At 46.8% G+C, this 24,817-nt stretch overlaps 1 protein-coding gene across 2 annotated transcripts in view; it reads right to left on the bottom strand.

Moving 5' to 3' along the window:
• Rph (Rabphilin) overlaps positions 1–24,817 on the bottom strand; it is a 110,945-nt gene that overhangs the window by 52,471 nt on the left and 33,657 nt on the right. For both annotated transcript variants that reach the window (XM_089573685.1, XM_089573686.1), the window contains exons 3-6: positions 14,702–14,845; positions 12,853–12,982; positions 4,603–4,689; positions 2,428–2,584 (exon numbers count right to left, since the gene is read on the bottom strand). In XM_089573685.1, the coding sequence (XP_089429811.1) occupies positions 2,428–2,584; positions 4,603–4,689; positions 12,853–12,982; positions 14,702–14,845 (518 nt within the window). The remainder of the gene's footprint in view (positions 1–2,427; positions 2,585–4,602; positions 4,690–12,852; positions 12,983–14,701; positions 14,846–24,817) is intronic.

Raw genomic sequence — 24,817 nt, 5'->3', positions numbered from 1 at the left:
ACGTCTGGCTCCCGCCTTTCTTTTTAATTCTCCCGCGTACGGTGGGCAGAGTCGACCAACGCGTGGTGCGCCTTTCACCCTGTCCCGTGGCGGCTTGCCGCTCTGCCATCGGCGAAGTAATACGTAGTAGTGCGTAGTAGCAAATAGTCCGCGCGTATTTTTATTTCTGCGGGCTTATTTTGTGGCTATATTATCTGCGAATGAAACTATTTGTTCATGGAAACCTAAAAAACAAACTAAAGCGAAAGCAAAGCCTCCACGGAGCTGGCTGAAAGGCACTTCACGCGGTGGTCGACTCCGCCCACCGTACGCGGAGAATTAAAAAAAAAAAGGGCGGGAGCCGGACGTTAATTCGATTTAATTAGGGAAACTGGCTACACAGGGCAATAAGTCGCAGTTTCGAAGAATGCTCGGAACGTGTGGATCGAGTTCCCGCGGCAAAAAGACGAGTTCAGAATCCTCTTCAGTGCACCTTTAAGTATAATAAACAAGCGCTATTTGCTTTCCCTCAATCAGTTAGGACCCTGCGCAGTCATCAAATCGCAACTTGCTACGAACTGCCTTTTGCAGCTTCATGAAGGTCCTCCCCTTATAAAAATATTTCATAGACAGTCTATAGACTTCTTATAGACTATTGCCTTCTTATAGATATTTCCTTTTGTCTAATCATAGTCTATAGACTGTCTATATTCAAAAGGTCTACTAAAAGTGTATGGCCACAAATCTATAGGTTGTCTATAGACTGTCTATGGCAGTTTTATTGCCTGCAGACTGTTCTCTGAAATTTTTCTATACAGAGTGTATTGACTTTATAGACAAGTCTATGGACAGTCTATAGACTGTCTAAAAAATTTTTCCCAGCGACGTAATAGTTAAATAAACGGAACAGCAGTTGAGCCGATAAATAATCTATACAGACGGGGCAAGTATACACAGGCCAGCCGATCACTAACCTTTTCCAACAGTGGGGAGAGATATGAAGTACGGGGTGGATGTTGGATATAAAAGAGATGTTGATAACGAAGATAACTGCTATCGTGGTCTCTATGATGACGACGGTGATGGTAACGACGAGTCTTTAGAAAACAGCACAACATAACGCAACAAAACGCAGTTCTAGTTTTAAACGCTAACCACATGTGGCGATAATTGGCGGCGACGCGTCGCGCGATATCATCGCGCGATGAGCTGAGGGCCGCGGAACCGCTGTCGCTCAGGTATGCAGAAAATTTCGCTCATCGCCTGGAAGCAGCTTGCGAGACTAGCCAATAGCAGAAGGCTTTGGAGGTGCGTAACTTCCGATCTAGCTATTTTGCGAGTGAACTTTGTTTTTCTAGAGCGGCCTCAGCGAAGAAGTTGCCGACGCTCGCTACGTCTGAGCCATGAATCGAAATAGTTAAATAAACGCTTGGTAGGAATAATAGAACAAGAAATGCTGCTGTGGCCTATATATTGTTGATTATTATGTAAAGGTGTAGGAGATAAACGTCACTCTTTGAAAGTCTCAGCATTTTATGATGTAGCTCGGGACCACTGTGCCGTATCCCTGATCAGAAATGCAATACATTACCAGAAGTGGTTTTGTCAGTGCTTTTATCGTACTTTATGCCGCTTAGCATTGGGTTACTACCACAGTTGTACTTCACTGATGACGCGAGGTGACTCAACTGTGAGGCGGCGACAACAGAACAACATTTAAAATGCTCCGCTCTATCGGCAAGTCTCGTCGCTTCGTGCGGCTGTAACAGCGGTAGAGACGGCCTTCGCTATCGTTCGCCGCGTCGCTAGGAACATCGCTTCATGCGGTTACCGCTTTAAACACGAGGGCCTAGTAACGGATCCAGTCAGCGTCAGCCTGACGATTAGTGCTTGAGCGGAGTGAAAAAATCGCGAGGACACTTTGGCATCTGAAGTGTTCAGAGGCGAAAGCCGAGTACACTATGCCGTGACGACTTCCGGTGGATATGACGTCACACCGCTCCAGTGGCTATATCGATACCCAAATTATACATCTTCCGTAGATTGTAAGTGTTAATTACGCTTAATTACACATTTTTCCACCTAATTTGACACAAATCCGACGTTTTTCCTACCATTCTGCGACAATTTTCACTATGCCGTGACGACTTCTGGTGGATGTGACGTCACATCGTTCTCGAGGCTATATCGACATCCACGCTATTTCGACGCCATTTCTACATTTTTGCCTTTAATTAATTAATTATTCTCCAGTCATCAAACTTGGCTTCTGAGTTCATTTTTTCCTCCTCTGTCTGCAGCAACCATTGGTTTTCTTCTATCTTTTTTAGTTCACGAGTTAAATGCGTGTGACACGCTTTGTTGACGGACAGACGACAGTACGAGCCATTAAAGGCTTTCGCCTTAAAAGCGCAGTAGAATAATGCGTGCTCGCGTGCTGATGCTCACCCCGGTGCCACCCTCTGCCCACCAGGGCGGCCGTGGTGGCTTCGGTGCCGTTGTGGTTGCTCCTCACGGGCCCGTAGCGACAGCTCACCTCGCTCTTCTCCGGCGCGATGTAGTTGGGCAGGCCCCGGTAGAACCAGGCGCCGGACTTCTTCCACATCTGCTTCCCGCGGGGAGGGAAGTGACGAAGCAACGCACGTCCTTAACAAATCATCGAAACAGCTTCCTTCGTCACTCTGAACACATGCCGTTTGGAAAGCCATCGTGCACGCGTCTGGCGACTGTGCATTATGTTCTTACCTCTTGGTAGGTCTATACACTCTAAACACAAATACGCCTACTATATGCGAGTAAAAAGAGGGTATGCTGGGCTCTAGCGCACTCTCAAGGGAGTGCGCTACCAACACGTGAATGACAGCGTCCAGCTGTGTGAAAACAATCGTGCTCCAGTAAAGCGAAAGCTTTACTGGACACGTTAAAATGGTACAACTTTAAGCCAGAAAAGATTGAAAGGGCTCTCAGTGTTATCCAAGTGGTGACTTGCTGTGTTATCACAACCGCTAGTCCCTCAAGAATCACCCATTGCCCTCTCAGAGAGCTACTGGAAAGCGACATTAGTCGCATTTACTCTCACCACGGACTAACCGTTCTACGTGAGGACTAAGTGGCGCTATTACTCCCATGTTACCCGTTTTCGCTTAGACTATTTCAATAAAAAGTTGAAAGATCGATTGCGCTTGTTTTGTGCAAGGAGAGCATACAATTCACTTAAAAAGCAAGCGAAGTTCTTCTCTCGTGGAGCACGACTTTCGCGTGTTACGCAACAACAGTCAACTTTTTTTTTTTTTCGTTCATGCGGATCGTTCTCCAGGTCCTGGGGCGAAGTGTTGCGTAACAGCCGCATCTGCCTGAAACGACGGTTCTCAGGCGCTGTATGCAGCCAAAACCCTCATCGACTCCAAGATCCATAGGGTAGGATCTTGTGAGGTCGATAAGCGTCAAATGTCGTCTGAGACAACTTTTATAACCACCGCGATACCAGTGCAGAGATGGCGGCGATATATTAGTTTTGAACTAACGTGTGCTCCATCTTTTAAACTGATATTCGATGTACACATTCTTTTAACGCCGTAAAGCAGAAGACAGCATAAGAAGAGAGAGGAAAAGCTAAATATCTTCAATAGAAAGCAGACATTGCTACCAACTTGTAAAAACCATTGACATGATACTCTTGCAGCAAAGAGGCGTAACTTCAGGAAGAGAAATACTCTACGAACAGAAGGGGCCGAATATGTAGAAAGAAAGTAGGACACCAATATGGCGGACAAGAAATTTTATAGTACAACGAATCGTGCGTTCATGCAAATGAACAGGTTTATCTAAGGTTTATCAATGCGGCCAATGGCTTGGCTGTAATAGAATCACAAATAAAAGTATGGTTTTGCGGCCAAGGGCACTGCAACAGATAAAACACGCTGGCCAGTGTTTGTTGCGCTCTGGAGTTGCCGAGTTGCCTCCATCTTGAGCTGGCAACAGGTGCTTTCCTCCTATAGGGCACGATGGTCGTCATATGGGCTAGACACAAATGACCGACGGCGACCGGAGCGTCAGAGAAAAGGAAAAAAAAAGACAGTTCTTTGCAAGAGATAATTGTCTGCTGAACTATACGGGACTTATGAGTAGGAATGACCTAGCTCCCTCGTTATTGGCGCGTTCGTGATCCAAAGCACGGCGCGTCGAGGTTTTGCTGCTTCGGTGATCGGTCACTAACGCTACCTTTTTTTTTTTTTTTGCTCGCCACTGCACACTCTTCGAAGTAAAGGAGTTCCAGCCATTCCCTTTGACACAGTAAATTTTGTGCCACATTTCACTCCCTTTTTCAGGAGCTCCAACACTCCTGCTGAGCCACAGTGAATCAGGGGAGTGACCGATTACCAACGGAACTACCCTGCTTGCTCGCAATGAAAACGGAATAAACAATAACTACAAAATGAGTGCACAAGTTTTGGAGAGAGTCAAGCTGCCGGTTTACCCCATCCCTGCGGCCTCCAGGTCTTAGAGAGCGATTCCACTGTTTAAAGTGAACCACTCTCATAACAGAGCGAAGCACGATATGAAAAAAAAAAAAATGAGGAAAGAACAGCGTGCGTGGAACAAAAGGAGTCCGAACCCACTCACCTCTCGGGTCTCTGAGCAAATTTTGCATAGCCATATTTGTTCCTTTTGAGCGCCGTACGTGTCCACGCTGCACTTGCTGCAAACAGCCTGCGAGCAAAAAAAAAAAAACAACAATAAAATATGCATGGCACATGTGTTGGCGGAAAAGCACTACCTCAAGGGGTCAAATCCAACCAAGAACCTTGTGGCGTCCCTGAGCTTGAGGGTGCAGGAATAAAATAAATATTGCCGAGACTGGGTTTAAGACCCACGGCGGCGCGACCAGATCAGCTTCGCTGGCCATTGCTCGACGGTACTATGCTATCTATGCTATCGCCGCAGCCGATCAGCCGATATATATATATATATATATATATATATATATATATATATATATATATATATAAAGGAGTTTGGATTGGAGAGAGAGTGAGAGAGAGAGAAAAGAGAATAATTCGAAAAATAATGAAGCATAAAAAGAAAATACTGAAGGGGCTTTAGCAAGGCAGTCGATGAGATTCCAGCAAGAAATTTTGAACAGCGTCACGAACAGACCTGTGGCTGAACCCAAGCGTGGTGGCACCAAATGATAGCAAGTGTGGGCTGCTCAAACTAAGGCCAAGTTGCTGTAAGGGCAACTCCATGCAGTCTTCTTCTCAAAGAGGTGAAACGACGACAATGGAGCCAAAAATGATCGATAGATTCAGGCTCACGGCAAAATGCACAGAGGGGAGACAACGCCAAACCAGATCTGTGCAGATAGAAATTTAGAGGGGGGATGCGGCAGCGCAACCTCGTCAGAGATACTTCTAGCTGCCGAGATGGACAAATTTTCCTGCTCCAGGAATATTTCAGATGCTGATATTCCGCCGATGTTAAAAGTAAACTGCAACACACTCTCGCGCTGTGCATTGCACATCGCCGTCTTCATCAACTTCCATCTGCGGCGCCAACAGATCGGATCAGCTTGACGTCGATCATACCTTAACATTAGTCTAATATCGTCGCCAGGCAAGCCGACGCCCCAGCAAAGCAAAACCATGAGTCAACCAAGCTAAACACATGCTTCCGCACGTCTACTCGTGTTTAGCTACGTTAAAACTTTGCCACTTTTTTCACCGCCGAAACAAAACTGGTCCGACAGAGAGAAATATGTGACCACAGCAGTGGCCTAGTCGTTAGAGCATCCGCCTCGCATGCGGGAGGTGGGGGGTTCGATCCCCAGTGCCGCCGGGTATACCCACCGGTGATGCAATGGGTACAGGCTCTCCCCTGCCAGGTGCTCGTCTTCTTTAGGGTGAAATGCTTGGGAAATGGGTCTTCTGACCCCACCTTGAGCAAACGAAAATACCTTGTGCCTTGGCGCTCTTTCACCGCAGATGCCATTGCGCCATAAAAATTCATCATCATCAGATACCAATATGCCTGCAGTAATTTACAATGTATTCGTGGCTGCAAAAAAAAAAAAGAAAGAGCATAGAACTTTAACAACATATTAAGTTTATTTATTGTACTCCACCGTCAAATGTCCATCGCTCATTGTACACCCTCAATGTACACACTTAGCTGGCAGAAAACTTCGATGAGGCGGTATTAAACGTGATAAATAAGTTAATTTTAGAGCAGTATCCGTAGGTTGTAAACAGTCCAGTGGTACACATCAGATGTCTCCCGACCGCATTTCAGCGAATGTAGGTCACTTACACAAGACAACTTTGTTGTATGCAGGAATCTTTAATCAAAAAGAAAGTTATAACTGAAAGGCGGGCCCCGGTAGCGCAAGGTTTCTGTTCATTTATTACTATTTTATTATGAACTTTTTCCCGGCAGGCATCGCCGCTGATTGCTTAGCTTGCTCCGGACACGCAGCCAAACGCGAATTCCCCGTTTCGTAATAAAAGGGGATCGCTAACTGCAAAACGTGCCTTTATCCTCGTGCACAACACACAAACACCCACCCAAGAAACGTGCCATCAATCGATGCTGAATCGAATGGGCCCCTTTGTTGTAGGCAACTCTGGTTCGGTTGTTTCTTTTGCCAATTTCCTTTGAAGCTGAATCGAATTCGAAAGCGTCTTCGAACTTCCCCTTTCAACTCTCGTCATGCAGTGTGCTCTGTCGACGGTGTACGCGTTCGACGTTAGTCATCGCTCGTTTGCTTGCTTATAGAATTTTGTTCGTTTCGGAACTTCCCATATACACAAAATCCAATTGAAAGAGCAATTTAACGGCTAAATTCAACTGCACGTTAACTGCACTTCGCATCGCTGCCGTCGGTACGTGGTTTCACAGCTGTCGGTGCTGTAAGGGCGGAGACCAATAAAAATTTAGCTGAACTCCAGCAGAGCCATATGAGCTTCTTCTGTACATCCTTGCACACATGCCCACAGACAGTCTGTGGATTGTCTATGGGAATTTTTTTAAGAGCAGACTCACATATTTCGGCACGCCAATATTCGCACCATGACTACGCTAGGTGACAGACATTCAATAGCGTTTTATCCCAAATGCGAATCGGCCAGAAAAAAGATGCCTTAAAGTTCATTCACACGAATTCTTTATACATGAGGAGCCGTAAGTGCGTTGCTTGCCTCGTCATCATCATCATCAGCCTGACTATGCCCACTGCAGGGCAAAGGCTTCTTCCATGTCTCTCCACTTAACCCTGTCCTTTGCCAGCTGCGGCCACCTTATCGTCGCAAATTTTTAAAAAAAATTGCCAGGTTCAGTTTCCAATGACGGCCTGTTCGGAGTCGGAGATTCTCAGCACCCTCCGCTGCGTCACAGGTCTGACTGCCGCATTGGTAGAAAAATGCAGAGTAGAAACAGATATTAATCTGAACCTATTGCCAATTACTCTATACAGGTAATCGTTACCAGCGCGCCAAATCATCGCCATCTAAAAACAGCGGAAGGAAATAAAACTGCAAGTGGAAGCAATTAGGCATAGCACTGTTCCTTTGGACAGGGTTAATTGGAGAGACATGGGAGAGGCCTTTGCCGTGCAGTGGGCGTAGTCAGGCTGATTATGATGATGATGATGACTGTTCCGTGCTCAGCCAGGCACACTGTTCGCGCAAAGAGCGTGCCGTACAGCACGTAGACAGAGAGAGACTCCCACGAAAGGAGAGGGTCATTCAAAACTGCACTTCAAGTGATCCTGCAAGCAAATAAAATGCGTATCTCTGCATTTCTTCAAGGAAGCAGGCTTAATAACGAGAACATGGTAAGCACTCATATACGGAGCTTTAATGCGCGTACGCTATACTGTTAAAACAAAAAAAAAAGGACACAAACGAAATCGCGCAAGCGTCCTGCCTTCTGCGAAGGGTGACCTATGTGCGCCAGCACCGCAAGTCTTAGTCGGGTGGGGGGGCACTGGCATAATCAGTACACTCTTGCCGAGCTGTACGCAAAAGCGATATTCCTCGAATCGGCAATTCCAAATGCGCATTGTGAAGCGACGCAAATTATAAAGAAGGAAGCACTTGCCGTCGACTATTTCGTTAGCATCGATCGAAGCTTGCTCCAACTTCTTCCCTCGCATATAGTAGCGCAAACTTCCCGAATCTTTCCGGCCGTTTTAATGAAGCATTTGTGTAGTCGGAAGAAAGAAGCTCCACCACCGAGCTCGTCGCGTCTTCCCAATTTTCAAATTTTCAGGCAAAAAGAAATGGAAGATGGGAAGCGAAGGGAGGACGGTGGAACAAAAGTCACTGGATTTAAATATTGCTTTTTTGGCGGGCTAGTTGATGCGTGCAGTTCAATGATGGCAACAAAACACAGGGACGTGACACGACTGCACCCGTGCTGAACTAACAACTGAGGGTAATTGTCAGGCAAAAAAGGGAATTTATAGGTCACACAAAACGGAAACAAATGTGCGCCAGTCAGTGTACTATCAGCTGATAAAGGGCATAAAGGCCATAAAGGGCAATTTTAGTGTGGCAGATGGCGTACGAAAACGAAGTTTCAAACCGTGACCGAAGTTATAACTGACAGTCATAGCTAAAAAAAAAAAGAGAGAGAGAGACAGAAATAAGAAAAAAAATGGCGACTCATGTTGCACAATAACGGCGACCGAAGGGAATGAAAGATTGAAATGTCAACGCGGGCGAAAGAGGTCCTCCATGGCATGCAAGTTCCTTCTTGTGCAGTGCGATTGACGGGGTGCTGGCACAATCTTGACCAATCCTGTGAATGCACTAGATTAGCTTTTTTTCTTTTCAAAATATACGCGACAAGTACTGGAAGGGGCTGCATTTATGCACGATCGTTCCGCCCGTATAGAATCATCATCATCTGCTTCTCTTCTGCGTTTAGTGTGCGTTTGTTCAGCGTTGAGACTGCTCCTTTTCTGCGTCGAGACTGCGGTTAGCACGCAAATAAAAAAAAAAGAAAAAAACACGGCGTCGAGTCTGCGGCTATCGCAAAGAGAAAGAGAAACACGCAAAACGAAACAGAGCTAACAGGTGCAGACACGAGTACATCGCAAGAAGCTCGGCGCTGGTACGGAGAAATAAGCGAAAAATAGCCGCGAATGCCCTCTCTCTCTCTTCCTCTGTTGTTCCCGGGTCGTCCATCCATCCGTTCCTGCGAACCCGCTGTCATTTATTAAAGCGAGCTCCCCATTGTGTACGCGTCTCCAGAGACGGCCGCCTCGTGATCGAGACACAGGAGGCGTTTCCCGGGCCACGCACACCTGTGCGGGCGGCGCCGCGGCTCGGCATCAGTTCAGAGCAGCGCCGCCGAAGCCCAGTGGGCGAAATAAAGCGCCCAACTGACGCTACTGTCCTTACACCGGCGACGACATATGAGCAGCTTTAGTTTTTAGGAGTTCGCCATTTAGTTGCCGTCCTCACCCTCATCGTCATCATCACCGTCACTACCATTGTCATCATCATCGCCTCTAATTACGTTCGCAACAGAACAGATTTGCTCTCCCAGTGAACGCCTATTGGTACTCTGCAGCGCCAACAGTGGCCACGTTATGCCTGCAAAACTTCCTCATCGCACCCACCTTACTCTCTTCCGCTTCGAACTATCTTACTTTCCCATGGATCCAACATACTTGCCCTAACAGACCATCGGTGTTGTGTTCTCCCCATTACATGCCCCCGCCCAAGTCCATTCTCCCCACTTTATGTCCGCTAAGGTGCCATTAACGCTAGTTTGTTCCCTCGCCCACTCCGCCCGCTTCCGGTCTCTTACCGCTACCTCTATTATTTTCCTTTCCATAGCTTGTTGTGCTGTCCTTAATGCAATTTAGAGCCTTTTTTCGGTAGACTCCAGGATAGAGCCAAAAAAGACTTCTAGTCGCATAGTGGTAAGAAAATCTAAACAAGTTTTCTTTGAAAAGCTCTTAATATGAAATGGGTCAGATAAAGCGTATGAGACGCGTAATCAGGTTGGTATGTCTTGCATCGACTAAGAGCCAAATTCTGCGGTTGTACTGATCACTATGAGCCAAATCCATTCATACAGTAACGAGTCGCATCGCGAAGCATTTTTTTGAGCAAATGTCAACTGCACAAACAACTCGTTTATTTTGCTACTGCCTTCAGTCGCACTCGAGAAGGTGGTTTGTGAAGTTTTGACGCCCCGAAGCGACTCAGGCTATGCGGGACGCCGTATCGTAGGGCTCCGGATAATTCGACCACCTGCGGTTTTTAACGTGCCCTAGCATCGCACAGCCTTCAGCCTCTAGCACATATTCATTACAATTTCAATATCTAAACAGCCAATTTTCCTGTCGCCACCAACGAGGGCATACATATTAAACAAAAAAAAGGAAGCAAAGCAGAAAGACGAGTCACAACCAGTTTCTAGAGTTAAGACAGACGGAGTCGCCCCCTCCCTGCTGAAAAAAAGTTCTATGATGCAATAACCTCATAGATCATTCATCATAGATTATCATACAATCTGTATGACATATCATACAATCTGTATGATATATCATACGAATTGTATGATATATCATACAGATTGTATGATATCTCATACATATTCTATGATGAATGATCTATGAGGTTATTGCATCATAGAACTTTTTTTCAGCAGGGCTGTGGGCTGGGCATTAAGAACCTGGTGGCGCCCTCCAACTTTTGCCTCCGCGTTTTGGGCTGCGTTCATTTATACAGCCGCGGGCGGCGAGGCAGTTAGTTAATCTCGAAGCTATGAGCCAATCAGAGTGCCCCATTTGGATTCACGGACCCAAAGGGGAATTCCGCAATTGGTGCATGATCAGGGTTATGAGTAGCAGAACATGCGTGTTCACTGTCGAGATAGGATGTGTCACAGCCAGCATCCCACAGAACTCCTACAAACAAGCATATGGTCTTACTTTCGAACGATTTCGCTTTGCGGTGTTTCATTCGGCATGAACTCACAGACTTCGAAAACGCTAAAGCTACGACCAGTCCATCTGAGAGGAGGAGAAAAGAATGCAAAGTAGACTAATCGGAAGCTGACGAAGCCGTAGCTCAAGCCCATGATTCTTTTCTATTCAACCCTTCCTACTCCCTTCCCGTAAAACCCTCTTTCCCTCTTCCATTATACATATCTATTTCACAGAAATCAATTCGTTGTTTACTTTGACACGCCAGCCTCCTGCTTTCAGATATATCGATCATCAAAATGTTTTTGACCCTCAGGAAGTCGCTGCCCGAATCTTGGCCAATCTCGTCAGGTATGCGGCATTATCTCCATGTGAGGACACCAACCTCATGAAGAGCCGGAGATGTTTCTTTCGAGTACGCTTCAGAAGCCATTACTCTCATGCAAGCGAATAGATTTCATTCGAAGCTTTTCAACGAAACTCTCACCACACGTTCCAGCGTTCAAAATCAAGGCCACTGGCCGGTCCGATATTTGGAAGCTGGAATTTCAAGTTCAGTCCACTCAAAATACTGAGAAACAAGGATTCAAGGGCGTCACCGGTTGCTGACTCTCGCAGCTACAATTTCATGCGCGCTGCACGGAACTGCAGAGGCAAAACTGCGGACAAATCGAGACGTAAGCAGCTGCTGCGCCCGCCGCAGATGGGACGGTGTGCGGAGGTCAGAGAAAGCCTTACGTCGTGCAGGCAGGTATACGACGCTTCTTCGATGCAGTGGCACGGGGTGGCACGGCGCGATGGCGAGACTCAAGGGACGTCCGCTAATGACGTGCGCGGTTGGAAGGTCACATGACCAGGTTACAGAGAACGGGCTACGCGCCCTATATGTGTAGAGCGTCGCGATTCTAAAAACAGGCCCATGGATAGGGCCGACCACTACGCTTTTTCAGTGCTTTGAAAACGACCTTACTTGTACGCGTCAAAGTTAATTAATGCGTCAAAGTTAAACGGAACAGGGTCCCGCGTTCTGAAGGCGATGGCTATTGAAGTATTTGAAATTCGCAGTATTTGAAATTTGAATTTCATACCTTACCTACCAGACGCTACTTTGAAAAGTTCACAGGTATCTGCGCATCATGCTCGCTAAAATCTAAAAGTACGCGTGTTAGTGCATTTTGATGAAGGTACCTTAATGGTTCCATTGACTTTACAATGTTTTACGCCGGAAGTTGAGAAAAATTGCGCTGTGGTGTGCTTCAGTTGCCACTTAAACAGTTCGTCCATCGTGGAAATGTTACTACCTTGAGACCTAAAAAACTGAACAGATCCACCTATGGTTACTAAGGCGGTTGAAATATTGCCTGAACAAAGCGACGTAAAAAGATCAATAGTCGATCGCTATTTAGGTAACAAAGTAAAATTGTCTAACGAGTCGGGTTACTTTGTAAAACGGTTTGCGTTGGCGCCGAGCTGCCAGGCAAAACCAGAGCACAGGACCGCTATGCTGCGAGGCGGTGAGCTGGAGGAAGCTACAAAGAAAGGTAAGACGCGGGAACTGCGCGGTCTCCCGCTAGGTGGACACTTGAACAGCGCTTAGAGAGAATTTAAGGATGAAACGGGAAAAAATGGCTGGGGTTCAATGTGGCTTGAACATAGTTATACGACCGAAAGCTCTGTTAAGCATGGTCTTCGCTGTCTCAAATCAAATGAAAAGGTCAAGGGTCAAGCGTCAAGGTCAGGTACCCAGTGGTCATAGTCATGTGATCACCTGGGCATACTACCAAAGCTTGGCCCATCCTACAACGCAGTTACGCTCGGTTTGACCTTGTGAGGCATTGAAGGTCACTGTCTCATCCATATGGAAATCGGAAGCTGTACACAGGGGAGTAGAGCTATCGCTCTGAAAGCAGGAAGCAGTAGCAGCAAGAGCTCACCTTCCTGCAGTCGTAGCAGGTGAGCGGCGACCCGCTGAGTAGTCCGAACTCGTTGGCGCACAGCACGCACTGGCTGGTGCCGTTGCCGAGGGCGTTGCGCTTCATGTTCTCCAGCCGGTCCACCAGACGCCTGCGACGCGTGTATACAACACTTCGGAAGTGAGGCCATTTTGGTACAGGCACTACCGTGTTTTCCCGCGTATATGTATCGTCCTTTTTTTACAAAAATAATTATTCCCATTTTACGGTGCGACACTACAACGGTGGGGCTTCACTTGCGTGCTTTCGCATGGTACCATAGTAAACTGCGCAATATCGCAGCGAAATTTTGCACTGAGTTTTGTCCATTGGCTTCGCGACTACCTTCTTCCGTACAGAAAGCTTACCACATGCGAAACTGCTATAGCTGCTGAGTGAATAGAGGAACAGACAGTATAGCTGCAATTTCTTTCAGCGTTACATAGTTAGTCAGGACGTATATATTTATAGAGTAACAGCAAGATTTGACATAGTGGGCTGCCACAGCTTCCTTCTGAGAACAATGCAGCCTTTCGCTGCTGATCAAGTCACCGGTTTCTAGTAACGAATCACTTTTGAAAATATGCAACAGGTTTTCAAGCAGCCTTTTTTTTTTTCTGCTTGGTTGTGTGGCGAAGGCCAACACACATCGATATGCCTTTATTTTCTTTTTATTTTCTGTTTTCTATTATTCAAGACATTCCATCACAGAAATGCCTTGGGAGACGTGGCAGAAGGCATTAGATGTGTTCGACGAAGCCGCACCCGCCTTGGCTGCTGCGGACACACAACCACCAAATCCAAGAGCAATAATACAGTAGAAGTAGCACATTAATATGGCATGGCCAATAAAGAAATAAACCTCGAATGGTGTGACAGCACAAAATCTACATGGGACTAGTGCGTGATTACCGAAAACAAAACACTACGCACGTTTATGAACATCATTTCATACCATCGAAAGTTATACTAATTAAAAACGGGAGTATGTCATCGCGGAGCCCGAAACAGCTCGTATAGTGCACTGCTTATATTCAGAAGCAACGGCACAAGAAGGACCTTACATTTACCTTATGTGAAGCAAGGTTTGAAGATGCGTATATGGATGCATCTTGCCAGAATTGAGCTCTAAAGTATTCTTGGCGGCTAACTTGTGGACCCTGAAGTGTTTATATATGTACTAATCCACGAATCATTACTTAGAGCTACATCGTCTCTCACATTGCTACTTCTCAGTTATTGAGTGATAATTGCCTGTGATGCCTGCAACAAAACGGCTCTGTGAAATAAAATGAACCACTGTAGGCAGGGTCAAGCGCCAAACTAACTATTTTACGAAGATCGGGCGCATATTAACTAATAGGTGAGCGCAGGTGTGCCTCAGTTAGCACGTTTCAAAACTTGACTCGCCCTTGGGGGACGTCAGTATTCGGAACCGCAAACATACGCAAGCAGCGGAGGACATTTCTCGTTACTTATTTTTCGTACCTGCCTGTCAATGACTCGCGTCATTACCGACACCGAAAAGAAAGTGTTTCATCCACAGTCACATACTTCAATAAGAACAAAGCCAACGTCTGTCCTCTAAACTGTTCGGCACTGAGAAACAAAAAGAACTCTTCTCTTCTCACCGCTGTGTTATATTTAACTCCTCTCTTCGCAATGACAAGTCATTAACCTTGAAACGGACCGAAGAACTAAGCGCACCAATAAAAAACATACAAAAAAATGCATACGAAGCAATTAGCCACAGCAGCGCACAGTGCGGGAAACACAGAGATGTCTATAACAAGTAATAGTTAAAGAGATAGAGAAAGAGGGAGAGGAGTACCCGACGCGGCGCTGCTCCAGCTGCTCGAGCATGTCGGCCCTCTTGATGACGCCCACGATGAGCTCCTGCTCGGAGTCGTTCAGCTGCTCCTGGCGAGAGAAGCTGCTGAGGGCGCCTGTCTTGACCGACCAGCCCGTCTGCAGCCTGCGAGGAAAAACAGAGGGGGGTGTTGCATGAGGATGGCAATTAACAAACAACTCCGGTGTCACTACTAATCAGAGCGGACCCCGTCGTCGAGAGAACAGTTCGGCTGTTGGAAGAGGATTATTAACATCACAGTTTAAAAAAAAGAACGTCAGTCCATTTGGGTACTTAGGCTGGTTTGTTTTATTGGTTTATTGGGGTTTAACGTCCCAAAGCAACTCAGGCTATGAGGGACGCCGTAGTGAAGGGCTTCGGAAATTTCGACCACCCGGGGTTCTTTAACGTGCACTGACATCGCGCAGTACACGGGCCTCTAGAATTTCGCCTCCATCGAAATTCAGCCGCCGCGGCCGGGATCGAACCCGCGTCTTTCGGGCCAGCAGCCGAGCGCTGTAACCACTGAGCCACCGCGGCGGGGCAGTACTTAGGCCAAGTGAGGAAATGTGCGCTGGAATGATATGTGTTTCGGTGCTGCGCTGCTCTGCTAGGTGAAGGTGGTTGTTGGTGTGTGCGTTCTTTCAGGCAAAAGTGAAATGAGAACACGACTACACCTGCCACAACACCTGCCTCGTGCCACTGCGCCACTGCTCACCTGCCCACTGACAACACATTGGCCAGTAAGCCACCCGGTGGACAGGTGAGCAGTGGCACGAGGCAGGTGCTGTGGCAGGTGTTGTCATCGGTGGGATTTAGGTTGCTTGAGGTGGAATACGACCCAGGTTGCTCTTCCCGAGCAGCCTCTCACGATTAAATTGGCTGCCGCCTGACACGGTGGGCAGGTGAGCAGCCTGTCACAAAACTGGCTTCAGACAGACAGACTAAACACACGACGCCCAAATGCGAGGAACGGCCACTACAAGTGTTAGAGCGCTAAAAAGCATGTTAGGGTGTTTTACTCATTATCTAAAAGACAATCCTTACCCCACCCCGATATAACGGGAAAAAAAACCAGCTCTTTCTTTAAAAAAGAAAAATTGCTCCAGGAAAGGCTAGCCATTTCGTAAGGGGCGGAGTTTCGAGCATGCACCAGTGAACAACCCTCTCAAACAAAAGCGGCACAAAGGCGTATTACTTAGCAGCCCAGCCCACCACGTCAGAAAGAAACGAAGTGCCTGTTTGGTATAAGACTAACCCTCAGATACATGCGCATCTGAGAGAACCCAATTTAACTTCGAACATTTATCTCGCACACAGACATGACAAACTTTTTGCCTACTGCTTTACTGGCCCGAAGCTCACTGAAATGCAGACGCCGAGGGCTATGCCAAAACATCAAATTAAAGCTACGGCGGTGCCCCACCATGCAATTATCGTAGTGAAGCATGTCACGCGGCTGAAACTGTACGACCATGAAAAATAGTCTCTTTTGCCGCCACAAACGCAACTTTCGGTCTGTCGCGAAGGTGATAGTTTAGCGAGTTGAAAATCTATTATGAATAACAAAGCGCGGAAGAGACGGCGGACAAAAACAGCGCACGTGGACGCAATTAATTTCCAGCCCTCTACGCGTCACATAGCTTACACTTGTTTTCTTTTTTTATTTTGTTGCAGCTCTCGTACGTCACGTGACATATGTTTCTCTATATATGTTTCCTAGAAAAAAAAATTGCAGTCGCGTGTCTGCAAATTCGTGTCTGTCGTGCTTCTCTCTCTCTCTGTCTGTCTCCAGAGACGTATGTTTCCCTCCTGTGGCCATTTTCTGCACTTTCCCTTTCTCGTTTCCCTCATTCTGTTTTCTCCCCTTCAACCTTTCCCTCAGACCGCGGTTGAGTTGTCCGTTCTGTCTGAGACAGCTCTTCCGTCACATGACAAGGCCTGGTCGACGACAACCAGCAAATAGGGTCGCTGCGCACTGGGAATCTTGAATTGATAAAATTTACTCTCTCCCTTTACAATCTATCCTACTGCTCTTCCTAATTTAGCCACTCTTATTTCGTCCCATCAAGAAACTGATAGCCGACCAGCGCTTTTGCTCTGTGCACCAGATTTGATTGGTTTGGTTTGGTTTATTGGGGTTTAACGTCCCAAAGCGACTGAGGCTATGAAAGACGCCGTAGTGAAGGGCTCCGGAAATTTCGACCACCTGGGGTTCTTTAACGTGCACTGACATCGCACAGCACACGGGCCTCTAGAATTTCGCCTTCAAGAAATTCAGCCGCCGCGGCCGGGATCGAACCCGCGTCTTTCGGGCCAGCAGCCGAGCGCCGTAGCCACTGAGCCACCGCGGCGGGTGCACCAGATTTGACGCACACTAAGCCCGGCGACAGCTTCCCTTGGGAATGAAGGGAAGGCTACAGTGGTAGAGCGTCCGTAGTCATTCCGCCAAATATTTCGCCTGCACCATGGTGCGCCTGCCCGCCTGGGGCGTTGCTGTCTCCGCCGCACATTGGATTGGCTTGGGACATGTGCGCCATCTATGGAGTCTTCTTGAAACTAGACGTGCCTAGCAAAATCGTTGTAATCAAGAATACTGTTTTTTTTTCCTGTGGGTGCATCTGCTGTGCATAAGTGTTTAGTGCCTTATATTGCGATGGCAAGATAACCGCTCGTCCTTAAGGGTAAACGGAGTGGATTTCAAGAGAAAGCAAGCGTAGCAGGGGGCGGCAGAAAGTTAGGTGGGAGGATGAGATTGGGAAATTTGTGGGGCAGCTGGCAAAGGACAGGGTTAATGGAAAGAGGGTTAATGGAGAGAGGCCTTCGCCCTGCAGTAGGCGTAGTCAGACTGATAATGATGTTTCGTGTCTGGCAAGAGACCACTTTTGAAGTACGTACGGGGTGTAAGCTGTTGGTGTTTAAGGTGTTTAAGACCTCTTGTGGCCAAGTGTGCTCTCCCTTAGTGTCTAGCCTTGAAGCTGGTGTTCCATCCATAGACCGACACCTGCTGTCTGCTTTTATTTCGGTGCAAATGTAGTGCATGAGTGCTCTGCCAGGGGAGCCTTCATCGAATAATTCCCCAACAGCGGTTGAGAGGTATTACTCACTTGTAATAAAGGTTTCATTCATTCATTCATTCATTCCTTGACATTCGACGTTTAAAGTTGGTACTTGCGCTAGAAATAGTCCCTTATAGAACAAACATTCACAAAATAACTTGTTTTCAGAGAAAACTAACAAGTGGAGACTATAACTGAATTGGATACGAGGCGCCGGGTAGTTATACGCCATTTTTACAAGCCCGGCAGCGCTGCGTAGCTTAAAACATACCAACGCCTCCTATGTTTCAATGCCAGCCACATCGCTGGCTTAAACACTGAACCCTTTACGACTCTTTCTTATTCGAATTACCCTCGCAATGTGGCGCCATATATAAGTGGAGCAGTGGCTTACATCACAGCGCAAGCTAATAGGCTGCCTGCCAGATCAACCTCTCTAAAATGGCGGTGCGCGAAAGAAAATGTTAGGGGGACATTTGAGTTCCGCCTTAAGAGCATGAGGTGACAGCGTTAATGTCTATTTGCTACTTTCTTTCTTAATTAGTACCTATTCATATTATGACCACTAATAAGCATATACCAGTAAGCATTAGACCAAGTGATACACAACAAGGCGCACAAGTTCTCCCATTAGTCAAGTCGGAACGGACGTGCCTCAATGGCCCGTTAAAACAGGAGCTCGGGGTAATCGGTCTAAGAGTTGCGGTCTCGGGTTTGGATTGTGGCGATCGACACCCGCTGAATATGTTGGTATGCAGTGGACACGTGGGCCACCCATGTACTATCAGCGTCAAATGAAATGCGAACAAAACACCTGAAACGCGAGCACAAAAAATCAAGCATATTAGAGGATGGAGGTGAAATACAGGCGTGGGCTATTAACATTTCATAAGAGCGGTCTTTTCGGCTTCGATGGGAAAATCAACTGCTCATGTATTTTGCCTCCCTAGTTTAATAGCTGCGATTTGTGCTGTTCGCGTTTCAATTGGCTTGTTCGCGTTTCAATTGACGCTGACAGTACCTTGGCGGTTGACAGTGTGCCTGAAACGCCTGCGACGTGTTAAGCAATGAAAGATGTCTTTGATGCAAAAACTGTTTAAAAGAGTATAGACACCTAGCTTTTAGGTGCGTGTTTTCTTCACTGTAATGATGTTTAAGGTATTATTATACTTGGGTTACCACGTGGTATTCTCTTACGATCGCTAAATAATTTACTATCGAATTTCTTTCTCGTGCTGTTTCAGTTTCGGTTTCAACAGCCGAACGGTGACGGTGACTTAAAAGTGTAGTCATAGGTCACGTGAGACATGAAAAAAAAATGCAATATAATCGCTGCATCTACAATCGTTGTCATTCCGGCTCTTGAGGAAAACTGGCTTCAGCACTGTAGTGAATTAAAACGAAGCAGCGATTATATCGCAGTTTTTCCATCTCTCACGTGATATTAACCACACTTTGACGTCACAACCACCGTTCGGCTGCTGAAACCGAAACAGCATGACAGAAAAATTCGATTATAAATTACATAGCTGTCGCGGACGACTATCACATGGTGATTCATGCATACTAGTGTCTTCGGCATCATTGCAGAAAGGAAAACATCCCACCAAAATTAGGCGTCTATACTCCTTTAATAATTCTGTACAATCGCATGACAATTGAGTCTAACCAAGCTTAGCCAAGTGTAATGAAGCTCTCGCTCTAACTAGGTTTAAAAGAGTTCAACCACTGCCAATTGTCATGCAGGTCGGATAGCGAGGACATTTTCTCCATGGTTCGCCCGTTTGTCGTGGTGTGTCGCTAGTTATTGAGCACTCTCCTCAAAGTGCACGTGCGGGGCAAACACGGAGGCTAGCCAATGGGAGAGCGCAAAAAAAGGGGGAGGACTTCATTTGCCGAAACCGGTTTTTCTGGCTAGTAGGAGGAGTTGCGCAGACGCACTTAAATATAGCTGATAAAAGCACGGAGACTAAGTTCTTTCCATGCAACTAAATTAATTCGGTCAACGTTTTAGGAACAACTTCAGTAAAAATTTTGTTCAGATATTCATCTTCCCGGCCGACCACTTTGCCGTTCCATTCATTAAATTTATCTCTCTCTCTCACACACACCAAGAAAAAGAATGAAACGGCTGCCTGCTCCGTCGCAGTCTAACCAAGTTATACACAACAAAAACGAAAAAGCCGGTCAATTGCTCATTTGCTACTAAGGAAGCGCTGCTAACCATTGCAAGTTATTTCTCATTTATTTCTTTTCTTAAGCGCGAAACCCTGCTGGATCATTGTGCGCAATGACGTCAACTGAATTCATTAGGACGGTTTTAATTCTTTTTTGTTTCATTAGTTCCGGCACAAGACCTCGCAGAAAATCTGCCCAAGGGTTTCTTCCTCTGCATGTAAGCGTTTTATAGGGCAATTTTTTTTTATTTAATGTCCGACGTCTGCAGTACATTAACTTTCAGGCCAGACCGACGTATTCGGGCCTCATTAAAATCTTCTATGTATGCCGCGGCCTCAGCCGGCGTCATTATTTCGGCGCTGACTCCCAGTTTCAAACATTTGTCAGACTGAAGGCCCCCGTAGCGCCCGCTTTTCCCACTTCATTACACATACGGTGTTGTTGGTCTTCGGAACCTGATCCCTCTCTCCGTTTGTTCCACTTTCGCGAGTACTGACAAATTGTTTGGAGCCGGGAAATCAAACGCCAGACTATATCCTCCAGAGAGTCTGCAATGAAAGATATTTCACATGTGCGCCATTATTGGACAAAAATTTTGAAAACTGACAAATTTGTAAGGTACTCTTACGGAAATATTTTAAGTAATGGTCCATTCTTCTGATGTGTAGCAAAATCTCTCTTTTAAACATTTTCCATCGCTCGCATGGAGCAGCTAAGACTGCCGTAGAAAACCAGTGGGGAACGCTTCTGAAAATAGCAAAAACGTTAACAGCAAAAAAATGCAAGGCCGTCAAAGGGACATCTGGGGATATATTGATTGTTATAGTGAAATCTTACAATATAGGAAAAAACTGCGTTCATAAACTATTTCCCGTTCAAAAACGCTTTTGTCCAGAATTGCTGGTATGAGTAAAATCGGACAACGGGATCGCAGGCGCGGCAGCCATAGAAGAAGATTCAGGGCCGTAAAAAGCTCCTTCTCACCGTCCTTTTAAGACCTCTGCTGCCATCTAGTGCGCATGTGTTCCACTTTGGTAGTAAAAAAAAAAATAGGCTCAGGTGATCAATGCGAACTATGGGGCAGAGTCTGCGGTACCCCCCTGGCGGTGACGGGTGTCGTGATCCATACCATCAGTCACCGTGTGACACGCTGCACCCTCGCTCTACTCGCCCGATCCAATTTAGCCGTCACAATGTGTCACGCCAAACCACCTCGCCACTTCACCCCTTCCCCCCACCATCGACAGTTCTTGGCGACCGTGGTTTCCTGTCTGCCGAACCCTCGTCTCCCACGCCCTCACCCTTCCCCTCTCTCCACCCTCTCCCGTAGAGCGAGGCTTAGCACGCTAAAGCCAGACACTTTTTACAATAAAACCAAGCCCATTCACGGGCATTTCATCAGGAGGTAAAGAACTTCTAAACACTTATCAGCAGTCGTAACAATGCAGCTAACACGCATAACCACATATCTGAGCGAGAAGGGGGACTTGAATTTTGCTCTGTGTTTCAGAAATTTCCGAATTCTATCTGTAAGGAATATTGACGTGATTACGTCACGGGCGCCATTTTCTCGTCCAGCACGTCGCTTCAGCAGTGCAGGCGGGAGCAGGAGACGATAATCCGGTTAGACACGTCCGCAGCCTTTCGCAGTGCTCCACAGACAACAAAACGGCGGTCGCTGTGACATACACTCTATACAGAAATTATTTCAATCATGTCTTGGAACGCAAATTATCATATCCTGAACTTCTGAGAAAGAAATGACGACAGAATGTACACTCCGAGTTTCCAGGACGAAATAATACGCGGCGGTCGAGCAACGCGCGCACAAGACAAAGCGATGATCCTGCTGAGAAGAACGTAGCCGGAAGAGACGGCCGAACAGCACCTCATCTACTACATTAGTAATGTCAATGATATGGACGGCGTTCAATAAGCTATTCTCGAGGGCTTGTACATTATACTATCGAATTAATGTTGCAACGATACGAACAACAGGGGCGCCCTCTTTCCCAGGAGCACCATCACTTTTCCATAGGGTCACCACCAGTGCCGATGCACTGACGACGTTGGTGCATTATACCTGCATGGAGTTTTATGGGGCAGCCGTTGAAGCCAGCAACTTCCACCGATATGAAGCTGCTAAACTACCTCTCAACTGTCGATCTCCGCTGGAGACTCATTCAACACTATCCTGTCTGCCCTAGTCAGACCGCCTCCCCACCCCGACTTAAATCGAGCGCAAGCCACCATGCTCCGCAGGTTGCATACACACGCGATCCTTAGCCATTCTATAGAGTATAACTCATCACAGAAGGGGAATACGGCCCCGCCTGTCAAAATTGTAACCAGGGATAAATCGCAATCCAGGCGCAGATCCTCTGGGGCTGCGCGGGAAACCCGCCCCCACGAACCTTACTGCCAGCTCCCTCCGAGGAGGGATGGAACCAACTCCTCAGAAGGCCAGACAAGAGCATCCAACTGGCACTCATTTCGTGGGCTCAGGAAGTCGCCCCTACCTAAGGACTACAGCAGGCCCACCTGCCCTAAATCCCGACATTCTATGGCAATACAGTCGTTGCTCTCTCTTTCTGTCCACCGGCTAATTCAATCCGCCATGTCGGCAAGGCCGCATAGCGGGAGTTTAGGTAGACTTACGTGGGTGACGACTCTCTACGCAGTATCAACGACGCATAGATGTTTCACGCACACAGCACAAACTCCTTTATAGAATATACCGACACCGTGTGAGGACTAACACTCAAACAACGAGCGCTTGGTATAGCTTTTTGTTTTGCGAACCATGCGTGATGAAACTTTTATGAACACACGCTACGCCATAAAAGCTCGTTTGCGGAGCGCCTTCGGCGACCTATAATGTCTGCTCCCGCCCTGTAATGGACGCGGCCAGCGAACCGGGAATCGCCGCACAAAATGGGCCACGCGAGAGCGACTAAGCGGATCATTTGGATGGCCGCAAGACTTCAGCGCTGTTGCGTACCCACAACGCGCTAACGAGTCAAGATTTTTCGTGCATCCTTTAATTATTCAAAAGAGCAAACTGTTGGCCTAGTTGTTGGGCTAGTTGGTAGTTAATTATTCTCAAGCTCGGGTGACTAAAATAAAATATAAAAGGAAGTAAGGACCAGAGTTGTATTTTTTAGTTCGTTGTCATATTCAGGGAAGACTAAGTAATTTTCAAAAATAGGCATTTTGTGGTAAAAATATGACTTTTGCGGCTTAGTATTGCCAGTGTTGGCAGACACCTGAAAGCCAGCGAATTGTCTCAAGTAGTAAGCTTCTTAATTAACTAACTGTTAATATTTAACTTTTTAACTATTACACCTAGGCTCCTGACTGAAATCAGAGATTCGTAGCCGGTCGTTAGTAATAGCCATATCAGTTTTTAGAATTTCGAAAACACGATTATCCTCGACGCTATAGCTCGACCAAATTTGGCTACATCATGCCAAAATGCATGCGCTTTCGAAAAGCTTGCAGGCAAAGCAACCCCTCCGGTGCATGTAACTAGTCGAAAAAGCCAAATTTTGTCGAGCCACAGCGCCAAGGGTAATCGCGTTTTCTAAATTCTAGAGCGTGATATGGGTGTTACTAACGGCCAGCTACAAATTTCTAATTGCAACTAGGCGCCCAACTGTAATAAATAAAAAGTTAATTATTAAAAATTTGTTAACCAGATTACTACCTAAAACGATTCACCGGTTTGCTGGTATCCGCCACCACAGGTAATACTGTGCTGAAAAAGCCATATTTTAAACTCAAGAAACTTATTTTTGAGAACTACATAAAGACTTCCCTGACACACCTGGCATAGCGAGCAACGAGTAAACAACCTTAGTACGAAAAACAGTAAGAAAGTTCGTTAACTATTAACTTTTTTCACAGTTTTCTTGGTCGTAACGCGCCTCCAATAACGCGGGCCATTCGACCACCTCATTGGAAGAAAACTTCGCAACAGTAACCCGATACGCCGGGAGCCGAGGAAAGCATACGTGCGTGAAGGCAAAACGAGAGAGAACGCCGGCTCGACCGGAGGTTTCCTTGTTTGTGAATTATAATCACGAACTGCCGCCCACCACCAAGGTTCGCTCGCGGCTCAGCCCGCGAGCCTCGGTAGTTTATTGTATTTTATTTCATTGCCGTACACCACACTTACGCGGACTTTAATAGTGTTTTCCTGTCCTGAACGTATCTTTGCCCGCGACCATCAAAAAGAGAACGAAAGCCAGAGCCGGCGCCACGCGTTCGGAGGAAAAGTGCATAAATAAACGGCAATGTGGGTCAAGGTTCGTGTTTCGCCGTTCTCTCGAGGACAACATGAAGTTATGTCTCTCGAGCTCCAACGGGATGCGCCGGGCTCCAAGCGTTCACATAGCTTTGAGCGAAGGAAGACTGACTCTTGATTTACGCCACTCACGTTTGAGGAGCGGAATATTTTTTTGTTTGTCTTATGTATCTTAGTGGCAGGTGAGCAGCTCCTCAAAGAGTGCCATGGAGCAGGACGTTTTTATCTATACACGGTGGAGTAAAATACCCATTTTGCACGCATTTCACTCCAGAGAGGCGGAGCACTAGGTTAGGGCTAAACTTGTATCTACTGGAATGGAATTTTCGCTCGCAGCTACTCGTTGTATGGAGTGAATTTTAATCCTACTACCCGACAGCAGATGCCAGATGCCAGTACCCGGGTTCGAACCCGGCCGTAGCTTCCGCGTTTCGATGGAGGCGAAACGCAAAAAAAGGCGCCCGTGTGCTGTGCGTTGTTAGAGCACGTCTACCGACTGCAGAACCACAACTTTTGGCCAAAAAATAATGCAAAAATAAACGCTGTTCGATAATA

This window comes from Amblyomma mixtum, chromosome 2 (assembly GCF_055824585.1).
Source record: "Amblyomma mixtum isolate Tamu chromosome 2, ASM5582458v1, whole genome shotgun sequence".
NCBI classification, from domain to species: domain Eukaryota; kingdom Metazoa; phylum Arthropoda; class Arachnida; order Ixodida; family Ixodidae; genus Amblyomma; species Amblyomma mixtum.
The sequence above is the reverse complement of the archived record's forward strand: the minus strand, read 5'-3'. Positions and strand labels throughout refer to the sequence as shown.